Source organism: Corvus moneduloides, chromosome 5, assembly GCF_009650955.1.
Source record: "Corvus moneduloides isolate bCorMon1 chromosome 5, bCorMon1.pri, whole genome shotgun sequence".
NCBI lineage: Eukaryota > Metazoa > Chordata > Aves > Passeriformes > Corvidae > Corvus > Corvus moneduloides.
Genome location: NC_045480.1, coordinates 70446171 through 70469399, shown reverse-complemented (window position 1 = coordinate 70469399; position 23229 = coordinate 70446171). Strand labels below are relative to the sequence as shown.

Below are 23229 nucleotides of genomic sequence, written 5' to 3'. Positions count from 1 at the left end.
CCATTTAATGCAAACAAAGCTGTGACCACTTCTATATCCCTAGGACAGGCATTAAAGCAACACTCCAAACAGTCCTCATGGAACATGCAGCTCTAGGTTTAGAGAACAACTATTTCAGTTTATATGTGAATTTAAGTGTGGTATAGTGACCTCTGAGGCAACACTCTCCTAGATGAAATTCTGTATTAGAACATTATCAGTGTTATTCACGTCTTCACAGCAATAACAAAACCAAAACCCCACTTTGGATTTCAGATCCATTTTGGCCTGCTGGGCTATTAGCAACTTTAGGGGCCAATTAGATGTTGGGATTTTTTTTTCTTTTTATACACACACACATACATATATATATATATATAAGTGGCTCGACAGATGTGTGTACATATACTAATATATTTTATCAGCATATGAGAGAAAAGCAATTGCTGACCTAAGATCATGCATGAAAATCTAATGAGTGAAAGGCTTCCTTCCTTCTCAAAACCAGGGCTGTTTCTCTTTTGTTAAAAGGCATTACTGTGACTTTTTGAACTGACTACTCATGTTTGCATTCCTGAGAACTTTCACAACAGGAACTGTCTGGTTCCTACTTTTGCACAGCTGAATATATTAGAGAAAGAAATTTTAATTAGAAAAAAAGCATAGAAATGTTTAGGAGTATTTTAATTGGAGATGGAAATAATAGTTCTGCTTATGTACGGCCTTTCCTGGACAATATTTATTAGTAAACATACCTCTAAGACTAATTAATTTATTTCCACTGAAATCAGAAAGAACCGGGCATAGCTGAAGTGTCATTCTGCATTCCGAAGCCAACTAGAGCTAGCCAATTGCCACAGGAGAACTTAGAAAGTACAAGGAGAATTTTTGCTATGTGAACAAAAAGCAGCACTGAACAACTTCACCTCTGTAGCAAGGACATTTGAGATGAGTTTAATGCCCTTTATAAAAGTCAAATACTTTCTAGGATGGCAGTTTTGAAGGTCAATAGTAAAACTAACTGTTACTTCACAAATACCACATCAGGTCAAAATGTTCCCACTCCGAGTCTCTCTTCCATGAATACTTCTGTTACTATGATAGCTGGGATGCTTCAAGCAGACTCCAGAACTTTCAAACATAAATAATATTTGTATGGGACTTGTAACTACCCTCCTCTCTTTTAGTAGCACAGCTGAGTGTCACAACTGTGTGGAACTGAGTTGTGGCGTGTGCTGCTTTGAGCTGGGGTACAGTTAGTTTTCCTCATAGTGGCTGGAATGGGGCTGTGTTTTGGACATGTGCCGAACACAGGGACGATAACACAGAGATGTTTCTGTTCTTGCTGAGCAGGGTTCACCCAGGGCCAAGGCCTTTCCTGCTTTCTGTACAGCCATGCTGTGAGGAGACTGAGGGTGCACAAGAGGCTGGGAGGAGACACAGCCAGGAAAGCTGACCCCAACTGACCAAAGGGATATTCCAGACCTATGGCCTCATGGTCACTATATAAAATGGGGGGAACAAAGAGGAATGGGGACACTTGGAGTGATGGTGTTTGTCTTCCCAAGTCACCATTACTGTGATGCGGCCCTGCTCTGCTGGGGATGGCTGAACACCTGGCTGCCCATGGGAAGTGGGAACTAATTAGTAGTTTTGCTTTGCTGGCGTGCGTGGCTTTTCCTTTCCCTATTAATCTTTGTCTCAAGGTATGAGATTCCCAGCTTTTACCCTTGCCGTTCTGTCCTTGATCCCACTGGTGGGGGAGTGAACTGCCTAGGGTTAAACCATGACATGAGGAAAGCAATCCTGTGAAGGACAGACCTGCTCTATTGATCCGCACTCTGGGGCTGAGGAGATGATCTGTGCCTCTACCTTAGCAAGCACACAACTTCCATTGTAATGACACTTTACACGGTGGCATCCAAAATACAACATTGCATAATATGCATAGATAAGTAAAATATGTGTAAGCTGGAAATGCAAGAAAAACTCCAATTTAAAAAGCGAAATACAAACCTTTTCTCTGGAACTTAGTCAATACCAGTGTGTTCTGACTCTCTGAAATTTCCAAGGAATAGATCAATAGCCCAAGTGATTTTTAACTTGAGTGCCATTTTTGTTGGCAAAACAAATTATCAGTGTTATTGGCCAGTTAATTAAATGGATTTAACTATTACTTTTTATTTCCCTTTTCTATGTACTGCTGCTTAGTTAGATTTTTCTTCTGCCATTACAAATCTGAAAGACAGTCAAGAGTCTCCAACTTACCAGAAGCTAATTGCAACATCCTTATAAAGGCTTCTTCTCAGTCTAAATTTCAAATTTGTATAAAACTAGTCAGGAACTCCAATTACAATATGAGTAAGATTTATATAAATGTCACATTTTCAAGTCACTGTCCTCATCTCTGTCAGAATTACATCCTTACCATAACAACAGCGGTGCAGGGACCAACATACCACAGAAGTATTTTAAAGGGTACATTTTAGGACTGTTTTTCAATGTATATTAAAAACAAAAAGAAGAAAGTAAATCGGAAAACTTGCTTCAATTACAAGAAGCTCTGCTGCAAAAGCCATTGCTAAACCGGTCTCTGAATGCTCATTCTAGTTACAGAGTGTAGTTACAGGCTAACAAAAAATGATGATGCAGTCTTGGGAAGCAATCCAATTCCAAATGATTTACTACCAAATGCAGGCTAGCACAGGGCACACTCCATAAAGGAAGCCTCATCTAATACAGGATTTATGCACCTCTAAATTAGGCATTGTGAAACCAAGCTTACAGGCACTGACCTCCAGAGTGGTATAACACTTTCTGGGTGAAGCACCTGGAGATGCTTGAGAGTTCTGGGCTCTCCACACCATGCATGGCAGAGTCTAGCACCTCACAGGAGCTTAGCAAAACCCCCAGACATTAACCTGCCACTAGTTAGTCAAAAAAATGAAAATAAAATAGCTCTGACAGAGCAACAAAGATGTCCTGCTCCAAGCAGACTCAGAACTATGAGCCCAAAGTCTCAGTTCTCTCCCAAATGAGAGCACCAACAAGGATTTTAATACCTGGGAAATCTGTGTTTAGGCTCACACAAGCATGATATACAGAAACATGTATTAAGGTACATCGCATATGCAGGGCTTCTACTCCCACCATGTTTTAGAACAAACACAACAACCCAAAGACATTGACAAAATCATTCTCTGCTGGATCTTGGACAATCTAGACACCAGAACACACAAAGTAACCAATACAGACAGCACAACAGAAGTGTCAACAGTATCTCTTGGAGAACCTTTTCTTCAAACAATTTCCTTAAAACTACTATCTTACAAGTTGTATGGACAATTTTAGTGTCTAACCCTGCTCACATGGAGGGGTGTCACGACAGAGATTACTCAGTTCTGTCAGGAGTCAGCCACCACACAGATAAGCACGACCTAGTTGATATAATGTAATCCTTTTGAAGGAAGAACCTTTCAGTAGAATCCCCTGTTAAGAACTCTTAAATTAGCCAAGCTCTCATGCTCTAATGGGGTAACAGCCTCCTGTGAATAAGTAACCAAATAAAAGACAGAAATCAAAGCATAAAACTCAAACGATGGTGGGTAGATGTTATCAGCAAGCACCTCAAGGATCTGTTCTTCAGAGCCAGCTTATTAATACATTCTTAATACAAAGGAGCCCTCAGCAAGACATTCAATAGGAATTATTTCATCTTGCAGACTAAGCATTCCTCGCTCTCCTCAAACCCAAGTTCTGCACAAGCACATAACTGCTAATGAATGTGTGTGTCTGTCCAAACATGTGCTTCAAACTAAAGCCACAGCCTGCTTGCCCTTCTCACTAGCTATAAATTAGGGACAACAGCACCTGGGTACCACAGAGTCCAAAGTAGATTGGAAGAGCATGAGGACATCCCTAAAACAAAAAAGACATTGATAGCATTGGATCACATCATTAGTTATCCACCTCACTTGATTTTTAGCTGCTGCCAACCTTACAACTCCATCTAGGCACCCGTACTATCATCCCTGTAAAAATCATGGCTTTCCAAACATCTCAGCTGCACCGGGCCTCATCAAAGTTCACTATTCTAAAAAGGTAAAATGGCTTTTAGCTCATGAACACCAGCATTTCTGAGAAGCAATTCCATTCTCTTAACTAGCTAATTAACTGAGGAGAAAATGGAAGTGAAATATTAGATTCCCACCAATAAATATTTCTAAAAAACCAATAAATTCAAATAAATAGGAAAGAGCATGGCAGAGAAAAATGACACAAAATTATGAAGGAGCAAAGAAGGCAGCAATTTAGATATTTAAATATTTAAAGCTAAAAACAATTATTTTGAATTGTTTATACTGGATTTTACAACATGAAATACTCTTTTAACTAACTTTTGATGGAAAGTAGTATTAATGCTAAATCAAGATCACATGGTTTATTTAGGCTCTGGAAACATTCATCCATCTCCAAAATAAATTCATGTAGGGCTTGGTTTAGGATGATAACTGTGAGAGCTAGTTTATTTTTATAGACTGTTGCTAAAGCACTGGTGGACTAAAAATAAGTTCTGTCAAACAATGATACTGTACTCTCAATCTGTAACAAACAAATACTTTCCATAGATCATCCAAATCAGGACAGTGAAAATGAACTGTTATTTTTGAGAAATAATAAATAAGAACTTGGTGAAGATAAGATTCTGAAATTTGTAGTGCTTCTAAGACACTGGCAGAGGAGGGAAGGCATGAATGCTTTAACAGCCTTTGTTTCCAGTGATAAATAGTGCACATGCAATGTTCACCAGTTTGTGGTTTTCTAGATGGGCTGCAGGTTTTTTGCAGCAACCTCTAAAAGACTGTGTGCCCACCATGAATTTTCCCCCACTAACTCTCAGCTTGAGGGTTTTTCTGAACAAATACCTTTCACTCTCTTCTGAGGTTCAGTGCCTGCATGCCAAGGGCCGCTAACTCACCTGTTCTTGGGATATTGAACACAACCCTCCAACCATCTCTACTGAGTGGTCTCCACTTATGTCTTAAATTCCCTCTCACGTGTGATTTAACATTTCTGAAATAAAGCCTCATTTGTGACCTTTTCCTCAGTGTGACCAGTTACTATCTCAATTTTAATTATGGCTTCTCTACAACATTTTCATTACGCAGCTTTACAAGGTTACATTTTTCATTTCTTTCTCACTGTAGTGGCAAACCCTGTTTGTTTGGGGGTTCACTTGAAACACATTACACTTATTCAAAGACATGCATGAGATCTTTTCATTTAACATCCTTATCTGCCACCATTATGATTTCACTTTCTGTTCTTATTTTCTCCTACAGATATAATTTGTATCCTGTTATTTACTGGAAATGGAGATACCTGGCGTACACCTCTTCAAAAGATGTTCCTGTTCAAGCGACAATTTTTTGTTCCTGACAATGCTTTCTCATATCTTAGCTAAAAAAAATAAAATAGAATTCACTTTGCATGTTAATACTCCCACTTCACTTTTGGAGGCAGGACACCAGTTCCTCTGTGTAGACATTCCACTTGGCCAAAAAGAACCCACAGTGACTAATGAACTTAAATCTGCGTTTCAGACTTTCTGAAATCCCAAATTACCTTTTCCCCTTTGGAAAACTTTCCAACTGGAAGTGTGTGAACACTGTCAAATCACTAGATCTAAACCTTTTAGTTGAAAGCTCACAGGATCTTGTATCTCCAACTCCTCTTGTATTCTTAGTCAAAGGAAGCAAATCCCCAGAACTCAATTTCCAGTTGAGTTACTGATTCCGGGAATGCAACTGACAGCTTATTTTCTAAAAAAATTCATTACATTTACAAGTCATCTACCCAAAGGGTGACTGTGCTCAATTAAGAGAGTAAGGTCTGTACAAAACTGGGCTCTCCCTTTCATACATATACCTAATTCTGCCAGTGCCAAAAGACTAAGCTATTTCTCTTTTTTCTTAACTAAATTTTTTCTGCAGCTATTATGGATAACATGCTGTTTATCAAGAAGTAAAGAAATTAAACAGATTTTCACTTTGTAACCCAACAGCACGTGATAAGCATCACCTGTAGACACTGCTAAAAGGCACTATCTCTAAAATAGGGTGGATATTCTGAAAAAAAGAACTTCCTGTGCCGTGCAGTCAGTTTCAGGTGGAACACACCATACTAGGAAGTTCAGAAGCAAGAATAAGCCCCTGAATGTATTTTACCTCTATAAAAAGCCCAGTTCTTTCAAATTAAGTGGCCTTTCAAAATTAAAGTAGTTATAAATCCCATATGGAAGACCATTTTTATTTGGAAATCTTAAGAGCAAGATCTTATTTTGGCAGCAGCAGTGAAGACAAAGGGCACAGGCAAGCCTTGGAAAAACTGCCTCAGCTAAGACTGCCCAGCTCTTCCTACTCTAACACTATCTCCTTAGTTCTTACAATTTTACCAAGCTGTAATTGTTCTGACTAAAATTTTCCACACTGGGCTTTTGCCAGTTTTGAAAGACATTTTTCAGGCTCCTCCAAAAGAGAGGCTAGGGAAAAACACACTGCTCTTTACAGATTAATGAGCCCCACTGACCTTTCCAACAGCTTGAGAGCACTAACACTTCACAATGGGTGGGTCACCGAGCATATCTTTTTGCCAACCCCAGGAAAACCCCCCTGAACTTGGCCAAGCACAAATGTTTGGACATACTGCAAATTTATGTATGCAGAAGAGATTTAGATTTTAGCAACTCACTGATCACCCTGTCCAAACACAACGCATGAGACAAGGAAGCCATGTGTGGGAAACATAAAGGACTAGAGGCAGACTCTGAGTGAAAGAAGCACAAATGAAGAGCTAACATGAAAGTGGAATTTTTAAGTGCTACCTGGGCACAGAAACTATGATCAAGGGTGGTAAAGAGCAAAGGCTGGCTGATAAAGTCAAGGGGTGGAGAAGCAACAGGAGGAGTTTCATCTAGGAGAAAATTCGGCGAGGGGCAGCAAGCCAAGCCTGGACATTTACCTCAAGAACTGGAACGAAACTTGAAGTTGCTGTCTAGCAGACAAATGGTGAGACTTTGTATCTGCAGAGCCATCAGTAATACATCCTATTTCCCTGTGGACCAGAGAAGATAACTACATTCTACCCTGTTAAAATAATACTCTCAATTCTACAGACCTACAGAGGTCTGTTGGATTGGAAGTTATCCATCCTGATGAAGAGCAACATCTGCTTTTTTCCAACATATATATAAAAAAAAAAGACTACTAAGAATTTACAAGCAATAAAACAAAGTTAAAGAAAAATCAGACTGCAAAACCAAGCACTGAATGTCCTAGCAATTTTAATTAGGCTTTCCTGTGCAGGCAGTTTATGAGGAGTTTTTGAAGACACAATCACATACTACAACTTTGATGAAATCCCTGCTTTTTTCCCATGACGCAGCACTCTGAGAGTAAATCAGCGTAGGACATGAAAAGGAAATGCAATCTGCAGACCTTGCAGAGTTTAGAAGCTAAAGAATTTAGAAGCAATGGAGAACACAGCAGATGAAGACCAAGAAAGGTAATCCCACAGATGATGTAGCTAAACGCTGCACTTGAATAATGGATTTATCCCTGTCACTGATAAAATCCTTTGGGGGTGCCAGGAAACCTATGTATTTGTCTTAAGACCAGAGAATACTGCAGACATAATTTGCAGAAGAATTAGGGATATGTTTTGAATATGAAGGGTCGTTAGAGATGGTTATGTGAGAAAAGGTTAGTGCCTTCAAATGAGTGCTAAAAATGGTTGGTTACATTTGTCTTCTTTCTATGACTCAGGCTGTCCAAGTAGAAAATTGTCCTCTTGGTCTGTGGTGAAATTAAATCATTTTGTAAAGACCTCAATGGAAAAATGTCTTTCTTCAAATCTAACTCTCCACATCTTAAAATTAACTTGATACAATTTGTGGTCATCATCTTTTAATACCTTTGCCTAAAACTATGAAGTTCCAGCAGAGCAAGCAACTGACAATGCTGGCATAAACTAGAGGCAGTTGGGGGAATACCAGGAATCCAGTAGTTCAGATTAGAGAATCATCACTCCTGTACCTTTTCCAAACAAAAATTTTTATCCTTGGAAGTTGCACCATGACCCAAGTAAATCTCAATCTTCCGCCACCTCTTTATGGTCATACCACTTCATAGCCTGAGATAAAACACCCTCTCCCCCAACCCAAGCACAGAACAAGCCTGCAATAAGCTGGAGACAGAGGCACAGAGGACTGGTACTCAGTACGCCGTACCTCGTTTGGTGGAACGGCAGCAAAGGGCTGGATGACGGCTGCGAGGGGGATGCGGGCCTGCTTGGCCATGTCTGAAGTCACTGGGAAGCAGTAGCTGGTACAGCGGATGTACCGGGGGCTGGCGTGGCCTGCAAAACACAACAGCACACAATGAAAGGCTGGCAGAAGGAACCTGCCCAACCCAACACGGAGCAGAAAAACCCAAACAACACAAAGCAACAAGTGCATGTGCTACATTAAATACATGCTTGTTTTTCCTCCCATGCAGGCTTCTGCCCACTGCCCCTCCCTCTGGTTAAATCTCTTCCTGCAGTCTGAGTATAAAGCAGAGATTTAAACACACCAAGAATAACCCCACAATTATTTGCAACAAGAACCTCAGTAGATGACTTTGAAACATCTCATATCTAAGATCTTAAAAGAAAATATGGATGATATCCCAGTGGACATGTCAACACTGTACATAAAGGAATAAGGCAGACTAATACCTACTGTTAAGACTGCTCTAATGAGCTAGCTCTGATTCAGAAAACACTGTATCTGTCTTAACATCACCATGCTCACCTATATTGCAAAATACAGGGTGCGGAAGTCATCACCCCACTTCCAGGAGCACATTTAGCTTAGGTCCCTCAATGAGAAACTGCTGTGTGCTGCAAACAAGAGCACTGAAAGGAGTTCAGGAATCAGCTTCCTGAGGCTCCCTTTGTAACCAACAAGCTCCAGCTCTGCTCAGTTTCTTGAAATGAATTTCTTGGATCATCAGAACAGCATTATCCCATTCTCAGATAATGCCAAAAAATCTTGGTGTGTTTGTACATTTTACACAGTTTATCTAAAAACTGATAAGTTACTGCTGGGCTGAATAACACCACCAGTTTAACCTGTATTAAAATATTGAGCCTGCTGTCAAGAGCAGCAAGTGGAAGACTGTACTTCCAGGCTCCAGGCAGAAGCAAAGGCAGATAAATTTTTCCTTTGGCCGGCATACATCTACTAGACAGCTTGCACACTGCCCCTATTACTTGAATAGAAATTCGTATCTTAAAAGGTAACAGTGCTAGCCTAGTCTTACTGCTTCTTCTAGTGTCCATCTTTTAAATTTTCAGAATAATTCAAAAAGGATTTTCAACTTGAAATGTAACACCTTCAAAAATTTTAAGTTAAAAAGGAAAGTTGTCTCAACTATTCATATTCTTTTAAAGGCCAGGAAGGGTAGAGGAGATGTTAACCCAAGGTGTAAGAATTCAACTCCCACTTTCCTCCTCCCCCCTTTTTTTTCTGTTCAAAGGAAGCTTGCAGTTTCACATCCAATTTAGAGCGAATACCATCGTTTTCAGATGAGAAATTTGAGAATTTAGGGGTTTTTTTTTAAATTATATTTTATTTCCCCTAGTAAGACTCCCAGAGCAGTAACAAGGACAGTTACCTTGGTCCTGGATCACGCAGTTGGTGGTGACAAGGGGAGGAACCTGTCCTCTTGTGTTTGTGGCATAGACCTGCCCTCCCCTGGCAGCCTTATCATTTTCAATTACTTGAATCTGACGAATTAGAAGCAAGAACAGTATGAGGAAGCTAAGTCATGCATTCAGCTACATTCATGAACAGGCTAAGATCTACAATAAGTACGACTCCAGTTGAAGCCTAGTTTATAACAATTTACAACATAATGTCATGAAAGTTCATGCAGCTGACTTTACTGCCCAAATTCCTTTCCCATACACTGCTTCTTGTTACTTCTACATGGTCCCTCACTCAGGTTTAAGTCTGACACTTTTTAGGATCTACCCAAAGTTATATAAAGCTGTATTTTGTTCCACACCAGAAATCGAATCACTGAGAGAATACCATCATTCCCCTTCTTCCCTCAGCAACCTGGTTTAGAGTGCAGCCAAACAGCTGTGGGAGGCAAGAAGAATGAGACAGGGAATTTCTGAAACTGGCTTTGCCACTGCTGCTGGCACCTCATGGAATTGTGTTTTTACACTGCACATGAACTTCTAATAATAACTAGGGAACTTCAGAAGCCTCAGTTGGAAAGCAAACAGAGAAGAAAAACTAAATTAGTTGCATAGAGTCTACTGATCAATGTCCAAGAGGTATTTCCTAACACACTGAAAATAGTCTGGGGCCTGTAACTTTTTTTTCATCAATGAAGTTTTTTGTACTGCAATTTAAATATACAAGACATTCCTCAGAGAGCTTGTTAGATCTTCTGCTTGATTACTTTTCCCTGCCCCCTTGGCTTGTATACTTATAGCAAACTCTTGCATTAGAAGGAAAAAGGTTTTGCTCTAAAAAGGTCCACTAGCTGAAGAAAGCAAACCACTCTGAGACGTAGCTCTGCAAAGGATCAATGTGCCACGGTATTCTGCAGCTAACTGACCTAAATATATCATTGTTCTTGGAAATAATTGTTGACAAAGTCCAGATGCTAGTTTTCATAGATGTTGTCAGGGTACATATCAACCTCTAACATATGTAAGAGAAATACAAATCAACAATGGCTACAGATAATAAGTAAATTTATCTGGCAACACTACTATAATTATATAATCTAAATATAACAACAGAAATACACATGGTCATACTTATTCCTCATTCCGAATTAGCCTTTTGTCCTTTACAGACATTGACCCAGATCATGTTTCTTTTAAACACTCATTCTGATCCTCTCTGTGCTGCTTAAACAAACCTTTTAACCTATTTTAACATGGCTGTTGTAGTCAAGGCTGTTTATGCTATGTGCATAATTGAAACAAGACATCAGCCCATGTTTTCATGCCAGACCTCCTTCTCCCCCTGCCCTTTTCTTTTTAAATTAGACAAGATCATTTTATCCCTCTAACGTAAAAAGCATTGCACTGAAACACTAGGAATGATTGACCTAAGGGCATTTATTATTTATACAGACACTTGATTCAGGGGTTTTTTTACACAATGCTTTTCAGTTAAAAATTGCCTTTAACAAGGTAATTGCAATTGTTACATTAATCCTTGGGGATTATCAACAAGAGTTTTTCCAAAGTTATGGGGGGGGGGTGTGTTTACATCAAATCCATCACTGGGTAAAAAAAAAATCTTTTTTGGAAGGACAGAAGAATACTCCAATTTAAAGAAGCAAGACAGTTTCATCCTACACAGTGTGAGGCTTTTGCAAAAATGTTTTTCCTGTACAGCAAACCTGCCTCACCAAGAAGTGGAAGATTGTTTCACCCAGACTAGCTTGCTGTGTGGTGGTGAAAACATTTTTTAAAGCAAAAAGTTCTAGGTTGAAGCTGCAGGGCACAGCCTGCTTCAAGAATTCTGACTCTCTGAGGACCTTTTGACCTGCCAGATGATTGCCAGAACCACTCTGGGCACCAGAACACTTTCTCCATGAGTTTAGCACACTGTTGGTTTTTATTTCCATTAGCTGTTTCCAGCAAAGAAGTTAAATGCTGCTTGAGCCTGATCAGCCCTTTCTTTGCATACCAATTAGACTACTTTATTTCAGAAAGATGGATGCAACCATGACCTTGTTTTCTCTAGCACCATCCTAAGAGACACTGCCCCACCAGTGCATGTTCAACAGCTGAGCCTCTTCAGCTTGCATGAAGCTTAAGCATCAGGTATATCCCAGGCTACTGAAATCTTTACAAGGCTGCAGCAACTGGAAGGATGGCTGGGGCAAATAATTCTAGTTGCCTGGGAAACTCTTGAAATCAAAAGGCAAAGTGGTTTCTGAGCATGTGACTTCTCAGCGTTGCCAGGACTGCAGTTCTAGAGTTCACGTACCTGTATTCTGCACACATCCTACTTCCGGTATCTGTTACCAAGTTTAAGCCTTCAAACTTTTCAGAGTGAAAAGGAAATGTGATAAGCTCCAGTGAACACAAGTAGTTCTTCAGTACTGCTCACTGTCACATTAAGAATCCTGTTGAGAATTCCTAGTAAAGTATTTCCTATAAAGTGTTTGGGACATACTCATATATATATGAGTATGTCCCATGTTAGATAAAGTTACAAAACGTCTTCGGTACTCAAACTAATTTCATGCACTAATTGATCCAAAACTGACAGCACAGAGTACAAAACTGCACAAATTAGGAAACTGCAAAAACTAGAACGTATGTTGAGCACCAACCCATGTATGTTATGAAAACCCTCACCAGCGAAAGCAAACGCAATGTCATTCCTTTATCTTAAATGCAGCAGAAAGTTACTTTTATAAAAAATTAGTGCCACATTACTTACTGGGCTTGGAATAGAGTCAGGATCAAGCTTCTTCTGCTGTGGGCCTGAGAGCTGTGCTGGACCACCAGGAAAAGCACCAGGATATGACAGCTGAGATGCTGCCATCTGAGGACCATAGTTTGCTGCAGAGTCACAAATGACAATTCATTTAAAGTATTTAAGTTCTATTATCAATGTTTAGCATCAACTTCTGCCATGCAATTATTCTTACTCAGCTAAACACAACTCCTCCTTCCCCTCTGTTTTCAGCAACTAAAAGAAATGGATTTCTTTGGCTCAGTTTGGCTTTAGTTTGTGTTTTTAAAAACTAAGAACAACACTGGATGTGACAACTTTGGCTCCAAAGTTTTCAGGTTTATGTCAAGTAGGACAGTCGGTAGAGATTACCACAGCTACTTCATGCCAGGTCATTATCTCAGTGAGAATCTCTCCACCAACCTCAGTCAATGCAAGCTGATGTCATTAACTGGCTTTTTGTATTCAGTTACAATCCATTATTGCTATAGAAAAGCATTTTTGAAAGCTGCTCATGACAGTACTACAAGACAGAAAGCAGACTATACCTTTATAGAGTGTAAGAAAAACTCCTTCCCACAGTATGCTGTGCCTTCACCAGTTACTAATCACATAATTCTGTTTCTGATCCAAATTAATCTCCTTTTTCTTGTTACAGTCTCAATAGAGGGCTAAACTTGTGAGCAAAAAGCAGAGCCTGTCTCAAGTGTACTGACTGACAATGCACATCTTTCCCTTCTACAGAAGGGGAATTCAAATTTCATTTTTCCCAGTCAGCTGAACATTCAGCCATGAATGGACACAGTTCCACCAGCGAGTGTCCCTCCATGCTTTGTTTTCAATTACAAAACAAACATCCTTCCCTACCTTGCTGAGGATGATATCCAGGCCCTGGAGGCTGTCCTGGAAGCTGCTGCAAGCTAGGATTTGGAGGGACAGGTCCAGGGATTCCACCCTGCCTGGCCACAGGAGGCAATGCTGGCTGAGCACAAAGGCCATTAACACTATTTGCTGGTGGAGGAGGAAGCTGTGCTCCAGGTGGCAAACCCATTTGCTGCTGGGTTGGTGACGGCAGTCGTGGGCCCTGGAAAGCTGCTGGATTCCCAGGAGACACGCAAGAGCTCGGAGCAGTAGCAGGACCTGAGCAAGAAACTGTGTCAGATGAGTCAAAAGTGATAGCCTACCAAATCTGTGTCAAAGGTGCTCTAGTTTTGCTCAACACCTTTCTGTAACACATAGACAATACAGTCTCCCCTACTGACAGCGCTGCCTTATGGGGACTCTGTGTGACTGTCCACATGACAAATCATGGTTTAAGTCTCAGCTGATTCATTCATTTTATTTCTTTTGGTGCTATTTGCAATAAAACCCTGCAGCTGGGGTAGATGGGGAAAGAGAGAGAGGGAAGCCAGAGTCAGACAGTTCTTCACTAGAACACACATACATCACTCCGCTTTCAAAATAATACTTCATTTCAGAATGTGAAACAACATTCTTTTTGCTCAATAATGCAATTCTTTTATGTGGCATGTTTTTGCTAGTCTGCTATTTGTATTTCACCATTACAGGTTTGATGGAAAATAAATCCACTTGATACTAAAAGATGAAACGTGGGAATTATTTTGTACACACTGGCAATGAATTGTTTGTTGTATAAGATCCAGAGTCCAATCAGAATTAAGAAAACCCTGGAAACGGGGTTTTGAGACATACAATCTGTAAATACTTATTACTTTACAAAACCTACATTTTTTAGTCAAATTTTTCCCCAAAGACCTATGGCAAGATAATTTTAAGGAGAGCTAAAAAAATAACCAAAATTAGGTTTGAAGCAAAAGGACCAATGTGTTCACATACAAACACTGAAATACATCTTTTGTCACATATGTTAACTGAAAAAAAGACTTTACATGCAAACCACAAGCTTCCCAGCATATATGAGAACACTATATTTTACATAATTGTTTTTTAAATTGTTTATATCATGTATTTTGCATAATTTACGTACATATCAAAACCTGTGGTTGGAATTAATTTACGTGGAAGCATTACATGATCACATCTTCATGGCCTAGGTTTGAGATGGTATAACATCAAAATAAATGCAGATAAGTTTAGATTAAAACCCAAAAATGTTTAGACAAAAAAAGAAAATAGTTTCATAACTTGAGAAACTGTAAAAAGCTGAGAAAAATTAAACCCTGTCTGCATATTATTGCTCATGCCTTGGCTGTTACTGACAGGTTCACTAAGTAATGTGAGAAATGACTGATGGGATACCCGAATTTTATGGAAGGTTTGTCAAGCATCAATTCAGAATTAAGCCCATAATACTGATTTAAGGAACTGGATGAGATAAAAAAATTCAAAGAACTTAAGCCAATGATGGTGGTCAAAGGTCTCATTTTCTCTTTATACAGAAGTTCAGTAAGTTTCTAATTATCATAGTCCTAATGCTTTCAACGAGAAAAAGTCAATCAGATAAACCCGATTACCATAGCTATTTATCTGCATGCTGCTGAACTGGTCAGCGAGTTGTGCTGTAGATGAAGCAGATGCAGTATTCGGGAAGGCTGTTTGTGACTGTTGACTGTAGGGAGGATAGGAAGGTCCTGTGTTGCTTGGAGGTGGAGGGCCTTGAAACCTAAAGGGAAAAAATAGTGCAGTTATGCAAAAAAATTACATCAACCAATCATAACTCTCGAAGATCTCACACCTCCTCAAGGTGGTGCTGAAACAATTAATTAGGACAAAACCCTAAGAGAGTATGCCCACATTCTGCTCAGAAAACATACACTTGTATTAAAATACATGAGGCACACGAAGGACAGAGAGACTGCAGACTTGTTTAATAAAAACAGGCAGTCCATGTTTGTTTGCACACTTGTTAGAAACAAAGCAGAGTGAGTATGCCATGGCAAGTGAGCAGTAATAACTGTAAGCCCGAAGATTAGGAAACACAAGCTTCTGAACATATCACAGCACTCCATCCCCTCTCCAAGCTTATAAAGGAAGATTCCCTACCAGGGATGGGTGAAGAAGATTAGGAGAAAAATCTGTGAAGAGAAGAAAAGGAACTGAGAAACTGTTGAGGAGTTCTCTGTAGTAGAAGAAAAAGAAGATGCGGGTAGGGAAAAACTTCATGATTATCAGATACGGAAAACATGAATGCAAGAAAATAGCTGAAGAAAAGAAAGCAGTAATAGACATGTGGCCTACAAAGTTACTTTCTATCAGACTATTTCACTGTGGTAAAATAAGATCTCAGGCTATGTTCCAGAGACAATCAACACAGCTTTTCCTGTGACCCCTTGGAAAACTGAGGATGGGCCCAGATGTTTCAAGAGAAGTAGAATTCACTTTACTTGAAATTTCATCTGGAAATTTCCTGACCTAGAACAGGACCTCTAAGCAATTTTGGAAAAAAAAAACAAGATCAGGTGAAGAACAGGAGATGTGCAGTTGACTGGAAGCTCAGGAAGAGAATCAGTATTTTGCTGGGTCATGTCAACCTGACTGTGTTCACCTTGCTTTTTCATCTTCAGGACACCACTTCTCCCCATGCATGAGGACACCATCCTGAACAACTGATCACGAGTCTTTTTGGGTCCTCCTTCACACAGTGGTAACAAACAGGCTTCCCTACTTTGACATGAAATAACTATACAACAACTAAAGAGCACAGAAGCAGGTTAAGACTTCAATCAACTACATGAAGAATGTTATTACATGGTGTCAAGTTCACTAAAACTGAAGGAGCTATGAGTACACAAACTGATTTTGCCACTCCTGGGAGACGTGCAAAATAATAATATTCAACAGAACTAAATAAAAAAGCTGCATATTGACCCACTTTACCTGCAACACAAGTATTGTGTAATAAAGCTTGGCTATCCCCTCACACAACCCTTTTTCAAAGATTTCTTTTTACAGCTTTCACCCATCCCTGTTTTCTCCCCTTCCCATTCCTGTCTCTTTCACCAAGAGGTAACAGAGATCAAATAGCTCAGATGCCAGGTATTAATCCCTTCCAGTCACCTGTGTGGCTGCTGTCCTGGTGTACCAGACCCATTCTGGAAACTGGTCTGGCTGAACTGATGTGCACCAGGTGGTGGAGGCCCAACAGGAGGTGGAGATCCAAAAGGCACAGCTGATTTTGACACACCTGCAAAAGATTAAGCACTTTTATGTAAAACCCTGTAAGAAAGAACAAGATAGACAAGAAAATACAGGTCTGCAGCTCTGCTCTAGCATTTGGAGTAACAGCTTTGGGTCACCCTGTTTAAGCAGAGGGGTTGGACCAGAGGTCCCTTCCAATCTCAGTGATTCTGTTAGAAAGCACAGATTTCTGGTCAGTTATAAAAGCAGATACGAAAAACTAAGAGAGAGTAAAAAGGAAACAAATAGCAGTTCATAACTTTCCAGCAAAGAACCCAAGAGGGACAGTAAGAAAAAGCAATGAACAAACAGACCCTGCAACTGCCAGTTTGGGACAGTGGTAATTCCCTGTCACCCAGTTAGATTTCAAGGTAGAAACAAGAGGTGCCTTTGATTTCAGAGACCAAGGTAAGAATGAAAACTTTAAACAACTTTTAAAAATAAAAACCAATAAGAGCTTCCATGTGTAGAACCTGCTCTCCTGTGCTGAAAATGGTTCTTAATTCAGATCTAGTATAGTGACTGTGAAGAAACTGTAGTTTATGTAAACAGCAGGGTTGAATGAGCAGCCTTTCAAACTGTATTTCTTGAACTCTTTTTCCCTTTAAATTATTCTAACATTAAAAAATTATCTGGTATGGAAACCAGTATTTTCCCCAAGTGTTCTAATAAGTCAATTACCAGAAGCATTTCTATCAGAATTCTGACTATATTCTGCATTTGATTAGAGTAACACAACTCCTGCTGTCTTTAATACGAAGTTTCAGAGAAACTGGGTAAAACTTTTTTTTTATTTCCTGTTGCAGTATCAGTGTAAAACTTACACAAGGTAGAAAGAAATGCAAAACACCTTCATAGAAAAGTAGATTCTGAAAACAAATTTTAAGCCAAAATAATACCTGGTTGAGGTGTTGAGTATGAGGAGTTAGGATCCCCATAATGTCCATAATGAATTGAAGAATTAGGTGGTCCAAAACGTCCTATTCCTGGCTGGGATTGGGAATATGGAGGAGCTGCAACATAACCTTGTTGACTCATGATGGCAATTTTCTCATTCCAAGTATTGTGTCCTCTTCAGGAATCTGCAAAATGAAAAATGACACCTGCTACTATTCATCACTCTCTGTGCATTTTAAAAGACTGTGAATTGTATTCCCTCCCAAAAAGATAAAAGACACATTTGAAGGCAAAAAATGACCTGAAGTTAGGGGCAAAAAATAGTTTTGCTTGATAGCTTAGTTTTCTCAGCATTACCATGTACTGCATTTAAATGGGATTCATATCTCCTAAGCCCATGGAGAGAACTGTAAGCAATGGATGTGCAGATAGAAAAAACTCTCAAAGGAAAGTCCCAAACTACTCCTTTTACCAGGAGAACCTTGACTTCAACTACACATGGAAAATACACTTTGAATCCTGCTCCCCAAATACCAGCCATCCCAAAGAACACAGAACACACCGAAAAATCAGGAAAGGCAAAATGACCAGAGTAGAAAACTCCCCTATTAAATCCTTCTCCTGCGCTAGCATACCTTATTTTTGGTTTTCCACCAGTTTTCCATCAAACCTTTTACAAACCTTCAACATCAGCCCCACTGATGTGGCAAGTGATGGAAGATTCCTTGCTTTTGATGCTGGTGAAACAGAGAATAAAGTACAGGATAGAGAGAGCTCCTATTTCTGGTTGTCTTCTGCATTACTGGCCCAGGCCTGAGCAGCCTTTTTACTCCAGAACTCCACAGTGTGATGAAAATGAGCACAATATATTCCACAAGGGAGAGTTAAGGCAGTATGGCCCCAGCACTGCATGTTGCCCTTGCTGTTATCAGGTATCTTTTCCCTAAGCTTTCACATCTTGATCCTGTGGTTGTTAAAGAAAATGAAACAAGCAAAACGCAGCATTTGGAAAAAAGCAATTCAGAAAGGGTTTTCTAATGAGAGCATTCACAAGACACGTAATTTCTTTCTTGTGGTCTGATTTTGTTAAACAGGACAGAGTAACATTTTAGAAAACTTTCAGGAAACAGCGCCCTGATAATTTCCATCATTTCTAGAAGCAGAAAATCTGAAGAATCCTGCACTACCAAACCATATGATTGTATTTCACCAGATTAGTTTTCAGATATAGTGCCCTTGCCACGAAGGGATCTGAAAAGTCATTAAGGTTGTACACTCTGCAGCCTTGATAATGAGCTTCCTCTTTTGCACGCTAGAACTTCTATTTTGGTAACAGAATGAATTTAGTAATAACAGAATTTCACTTTCTTGAGGCCCAAAGTAAACTGTTATGAGAAATGCTGAGGATCCAAACCCTGAATGAGCATTTGCTACCCCTGTACAGTCCCAAGCATACAGGCCAGGCATCCCCAAAGAACTAAAGACACACAGCATAAATTAGCATTTCAGGTGTTAAGTGTTCCTTTCAAACAGCTTTCCCAACAATCTGTACTTTACATTCTTAAGCTCAAGCTGTGAAGTCATCTTTAAACATGGAAACTGGACGAAAATAAATCACAAATTGTGCTCCAGAAGCACACACAAAAGCACCTCAAAATTATATCTCCAAGAACACACAGATAAATTTATGCTGCACTGGGACATGTCAGTAGAGAAAAGTTATCCCTATCAGAAAGCCCACTCCTAGGCTTCTCATATTAAACAGATATTTCTGAAGAAAAAAACCTCAACAGTTTTACTGATCATCCATGTCAAACATGAAACCACTCTGAGCTGTCTACAGGGCCTGGCCCTCCCCACACACCGCCCACGTAACCCACTAAACCACACTCTTCAATGCAGCACAAGATTTCTCAGTTGCAGTACTTAACTGCTTCTGGGAGTTAATCCTATGGAGTTTTTTCCTATTTATTAGTTAAAAAGGTAAACACAGGGAGAAGAAAAAAAAATGTTTAATCAGAGGCTTGGTGCTGCCAGCTGTACCTTCTTCCTTCCCCCACCTCCATCAGAAAAGACGTGGCAGTGAGAACTTTAGTTCTTCCAAAAGACACTAAATTAGCATTACATTACCTACACACCGGTATATACATACATGTGTTCTATATCTATATAAAGGAAGAGATTTTCACTTAGAGGCAGCTGCAACAACCAGCACCTTAAGCTGCAAGAGCATTCAGAGGAAATTACTTCCTCCACAGCTTACTCACACACACAAAAAAAAAAAAAAACTTGCCACGTCAAACTTCCCACAGACAGTATAAACACACAGAGGTTGTGCTGAAGTGAGACAAGAGCTCTAATCATAGACAAAATAATACAAGTTTTTCGAACACAGTTCCAGATTCTATTTAGCACCAAGGATATTTAATCTCTTCTCAGGATAGGTATATGTACCAACTATCACAAATGAGCGTTTTAAGGTCGCCTGAAGAATTATGAGCATTTCAGAAATTATGCTGTGGGGGAGGGTGTGGATGCACCACCACACCATGAAAAGAGTTCACACAGAAGGTCATGAAAACTTTTTTCTCCCTGTTTCAAACAGTAGTTTACCTTATACCCCATAACCTGGGGAACAACACCAGCAGTGAGGAACAGCTGCAGAATTTAATTCATTTCTATTACAGAATAGGTTGTCATCTTTTCCAGAGGACTGTACCTATGCAACACTCTGGTGCCTCTGTGAAGATGTAAAATTCAGCAGTGTGCAAGCTGAAGTAAGACAACAGAAACAAGAACAGGCTCGCGTCCTTGGCTCCTTGAAGGAGAAATATTAACTTTGTATTTCTTCGGAGACGCGGTGCTCCCCAACACATCATCCAGGCAGAGGTGCTGTCGCTTCCCACGGCACGCTGCAATCTCAATGTGGGACCCAATCTCGGGGGTGTGCACCTTTATCTACACGGGCTCACGCACGCATAATGGAATATCGCTGCACACACACAGAGAATGCAATATAGCTACATACATATCAGTAATATACAGCGAACTAAGCTATGAAAGCAAAATCTTAACTTCCCCCCATTCAGTGCCAAGCCTGCAAAGCTTTTCTACACTTCTTTACGCATATAACTTTTTCTATCCCCATCGCCTACGAGTTTTAAGCCGCCGTAAGGTAAGGTCGCAACAGGTCCGGCCCCGCGCTCGGAGCCACCGCCCGCCCCGCGGCGGTACCTGTGCCTGCCCGGGGCCGCGCTCCGCCGCCGGGTGCTCGCGGCTGGGCGCTGCCCGCTGCCGAGGGCGGCCGGAGCCCCGTGCCCGGCCCGTGCCCGGCCCGCCGCTGCCCGCGCTGTCCCCGCGGTGCCGCCTCAGCCGGGGGCGCCCGCTGGGACCGTTACCTGCGGCCGCGCGCCCGCTCCCTCGCGCGCCCGAGTGCCACGTCTGAGGCGGCCCGAGCAGGCGGCGCCTGCGCAGTGCGGGCGGCGAGGCCGCGCCCGTGGCCGGGCCGTGCCCTCACGGGCGGGGGCGAAGGGCAGCCCGGGGCGGTCAGTCAAGGACCGTATTGCTTTCTGCGCCAGGGGCCGCATCCCTCTCCAAACACGGAGCAGTGCTACAAGCGGGATGCTTTTTTTTCCCCCTCGTATGTGCTTGAAAAACAGAATCACGTCAAATAGGTTGGAAAAGACCTCTGAGATCATTAAGTCCAACCTGTGACCGAACACTACCACGTCAACTAAACCATGTCCGTCAGTGCCACGTCCAGGCTTTCCCTAAACGCCTCCAGCTCCAGGGATGGTGACTCCGCCACCTCCCTGGGCAGCCCATTCCAGTGCCTAATCATCCATTCTGTGAGAAATTCTTCCTAATGTCCGACCTAAACCTCCCCTGGAGAAGCTTAAGACAGTGTCCTCTCATCCTGTCGTCAGCTGCCTGGTCGAAGACGTACGTGTATATTTACAACTACATTTTACACATATTTATCTTGCATATATGTATGTAAAATTATGCTACCTGAATATCTACAGTGAAATATGATGCAGGTACTTTGTCCATTTGCATACTCCGGTTTTAGTTACTGTTCAAATGCATTTAAAAATGCTGCCGTGGTTACAGGATAGGCAATGTTTTTCTAATTAACAAAGTAGAAACATGGGAGTAACATGAGAGAGATTGGAAGTAACATGAGGAAGATGTATTTGTAAAGTTACTTTTCCTCCCAATCACAAATAAACATTAATTGTGTTAAAGTAAAAAGAAAGGAAAGTGGCAGATGAAAAAAAGCAATCACTCAAAGAAGCACAGAATCATAGAATATCCTGAATTGGAAGGGACCCACAAGGATCATCAAAATCCATCTCCTGGCTCTGCACAGGACAACCCCAAGAATCACGCTACAACAGCTGCATAACCTACATGCATCTGGAATTCAGGCTCCAGAGGCTTTCTTATCCTTGTTCTACAACCTCAATAAAGCTTTTGAAAGTACTAAACAGTACTTTCAAAGTACTTCAGTAATGGCTGTGACCTCAAAACAAACTGTCCAAAGCATTCATTACTGTACAAAATAATTTGGAAAAAAAAAAAAAAAACCAAAACCGTGCCTTTGAAACAGATGTCAAAATGAAGATACACAGTGGCATCCTTTACATGAAAGACTCACTAGAAACCTCAACAAACAACACAAAGTAGGCAAAAAAAAGGCTTGACCTATCTTATTCTTGCTATCCATTAAATAATTGATGGATGTTTAATGGATTCACCATTAAATAATATAAGCTGTTTTTCCGCGTGTTATCAGAGCCAATACTGTTGGATATGTCAGGAAAAGTCTAAAACCTTTCAAATCTCCCCCAACTGTCTAATCAGAATGGAAAATTTCATCCCCGAGGTGCAAAGCGTCAGTTAAACTGGATGTGGTTTTGGCTGCAGGGTATCAGTGACTCTTTCATAAGCAGGATGCAAACCAATGCCTTTCATCATTGCTGTGCTGTAGTTTCAGCCCTCGCCCCTATCTCTTTTCCTGGTTATACAGACACATGGAAGTTATGCAAAACTCTTCTGAAATACCACGCCGCTGAGGAAAAGAATGGGTTTAAGTTTGGACATTCCCTATTTCGCCAGGGAGACAGGCAGCCACTGTCCCACCAGTCCTGCTGTGTCTCGCTCCGAGCTATTAACAGTAAGCCGCTGTGGATAACTCAGCACTGAGGAACCGTGCACTTGCTTGGCCACTGAATACTTACTATCAGATTTCTCCTCCCCGAAATCAGCTCCAGTGAAACCGAAACATGAGATCAGCAAAAGATAGCAAGAAGAAGCCATGGCATTGGCAGTTCTTCCCTTAATTCAGGCCCACTCTGGAAATGGATCAAGATGCCTCTTTTTTTCAAGGATGCCCCTGTTGTCCTTTAGCTTGGCACACTGAGACAAAAGGCATGCAGCATGTCACAGTCTGGATGTTTGGAAGCTACAAGTAGGATTTATTTACAGTTTTCACACCCATAAAATTAAAAGTAATTTAAGGTTTTCAGTTTCAGAAACATGGAAACATCATTAAAGGTTTAAATGTGTTATTGATGTAGAAAGTAATTTCACAAAAATGAGAACGCAGGATTGCTAAACTATTGTAAGTAATTTTATTAAATCGTTTTAATTAA

The 23229-nt window shown here is 40.7% G+C and overlaps 1 protein-coding gene across 4 annotated transcripts in view; it reads right to left on the bottom strand.

Moving 5' to 3' along the window:
- Window positions 1-22919, bottom strand: part of SEC24D (SEC24 homolog D, COPII coat complex component) — a 44935-nt gene extending 22016 nt beyond the window's left edge. Inside the window, exons 1-8 of one of the 4 annotated variants that reach the window (XM_032110372.1) lie at window positions 22816-22919; window positions 17575-17757; window positions 16556-16682; window positions 15013-15161; window positions 13385-13669; window positions 12503-12624; window positions 9696-9807; window positions 8267-8394 (exon numbers count right to left, since the gene is read on the bottom strand). In XM_032110372.1, coding sequence (XP_031966263.1) covers window positions 8267-8394; window positions 9696-9807; window positions 12503-12624; window positions 13385-13669; window positions 15013-15161; window positions 16556-16682; window positions 17575-17713 — 1062 coding nt within the window. In that variant the 5' untranslated portion in view covers window positions 17714-17757; window positions 22816-22919. Of the gene's footprint in view, window positions 1-8266; window positions 8395-9695; window positions 9808-12502; window positions 12625-13384; window positions 13670-15012; window positions 15162-16555; window positions 16683-17574; window positions 17758-20806; window positions 20831-20970; window positions 21057-22815 lie in introns of those variants that run through there. The other 3 variants (XM_032110371.1, XM_032110373.1, XM_032110370.1) reach the window with 3 other exon arrangements.
- Window positions 22920-23229: the final 310 nt, after the last annotated feature.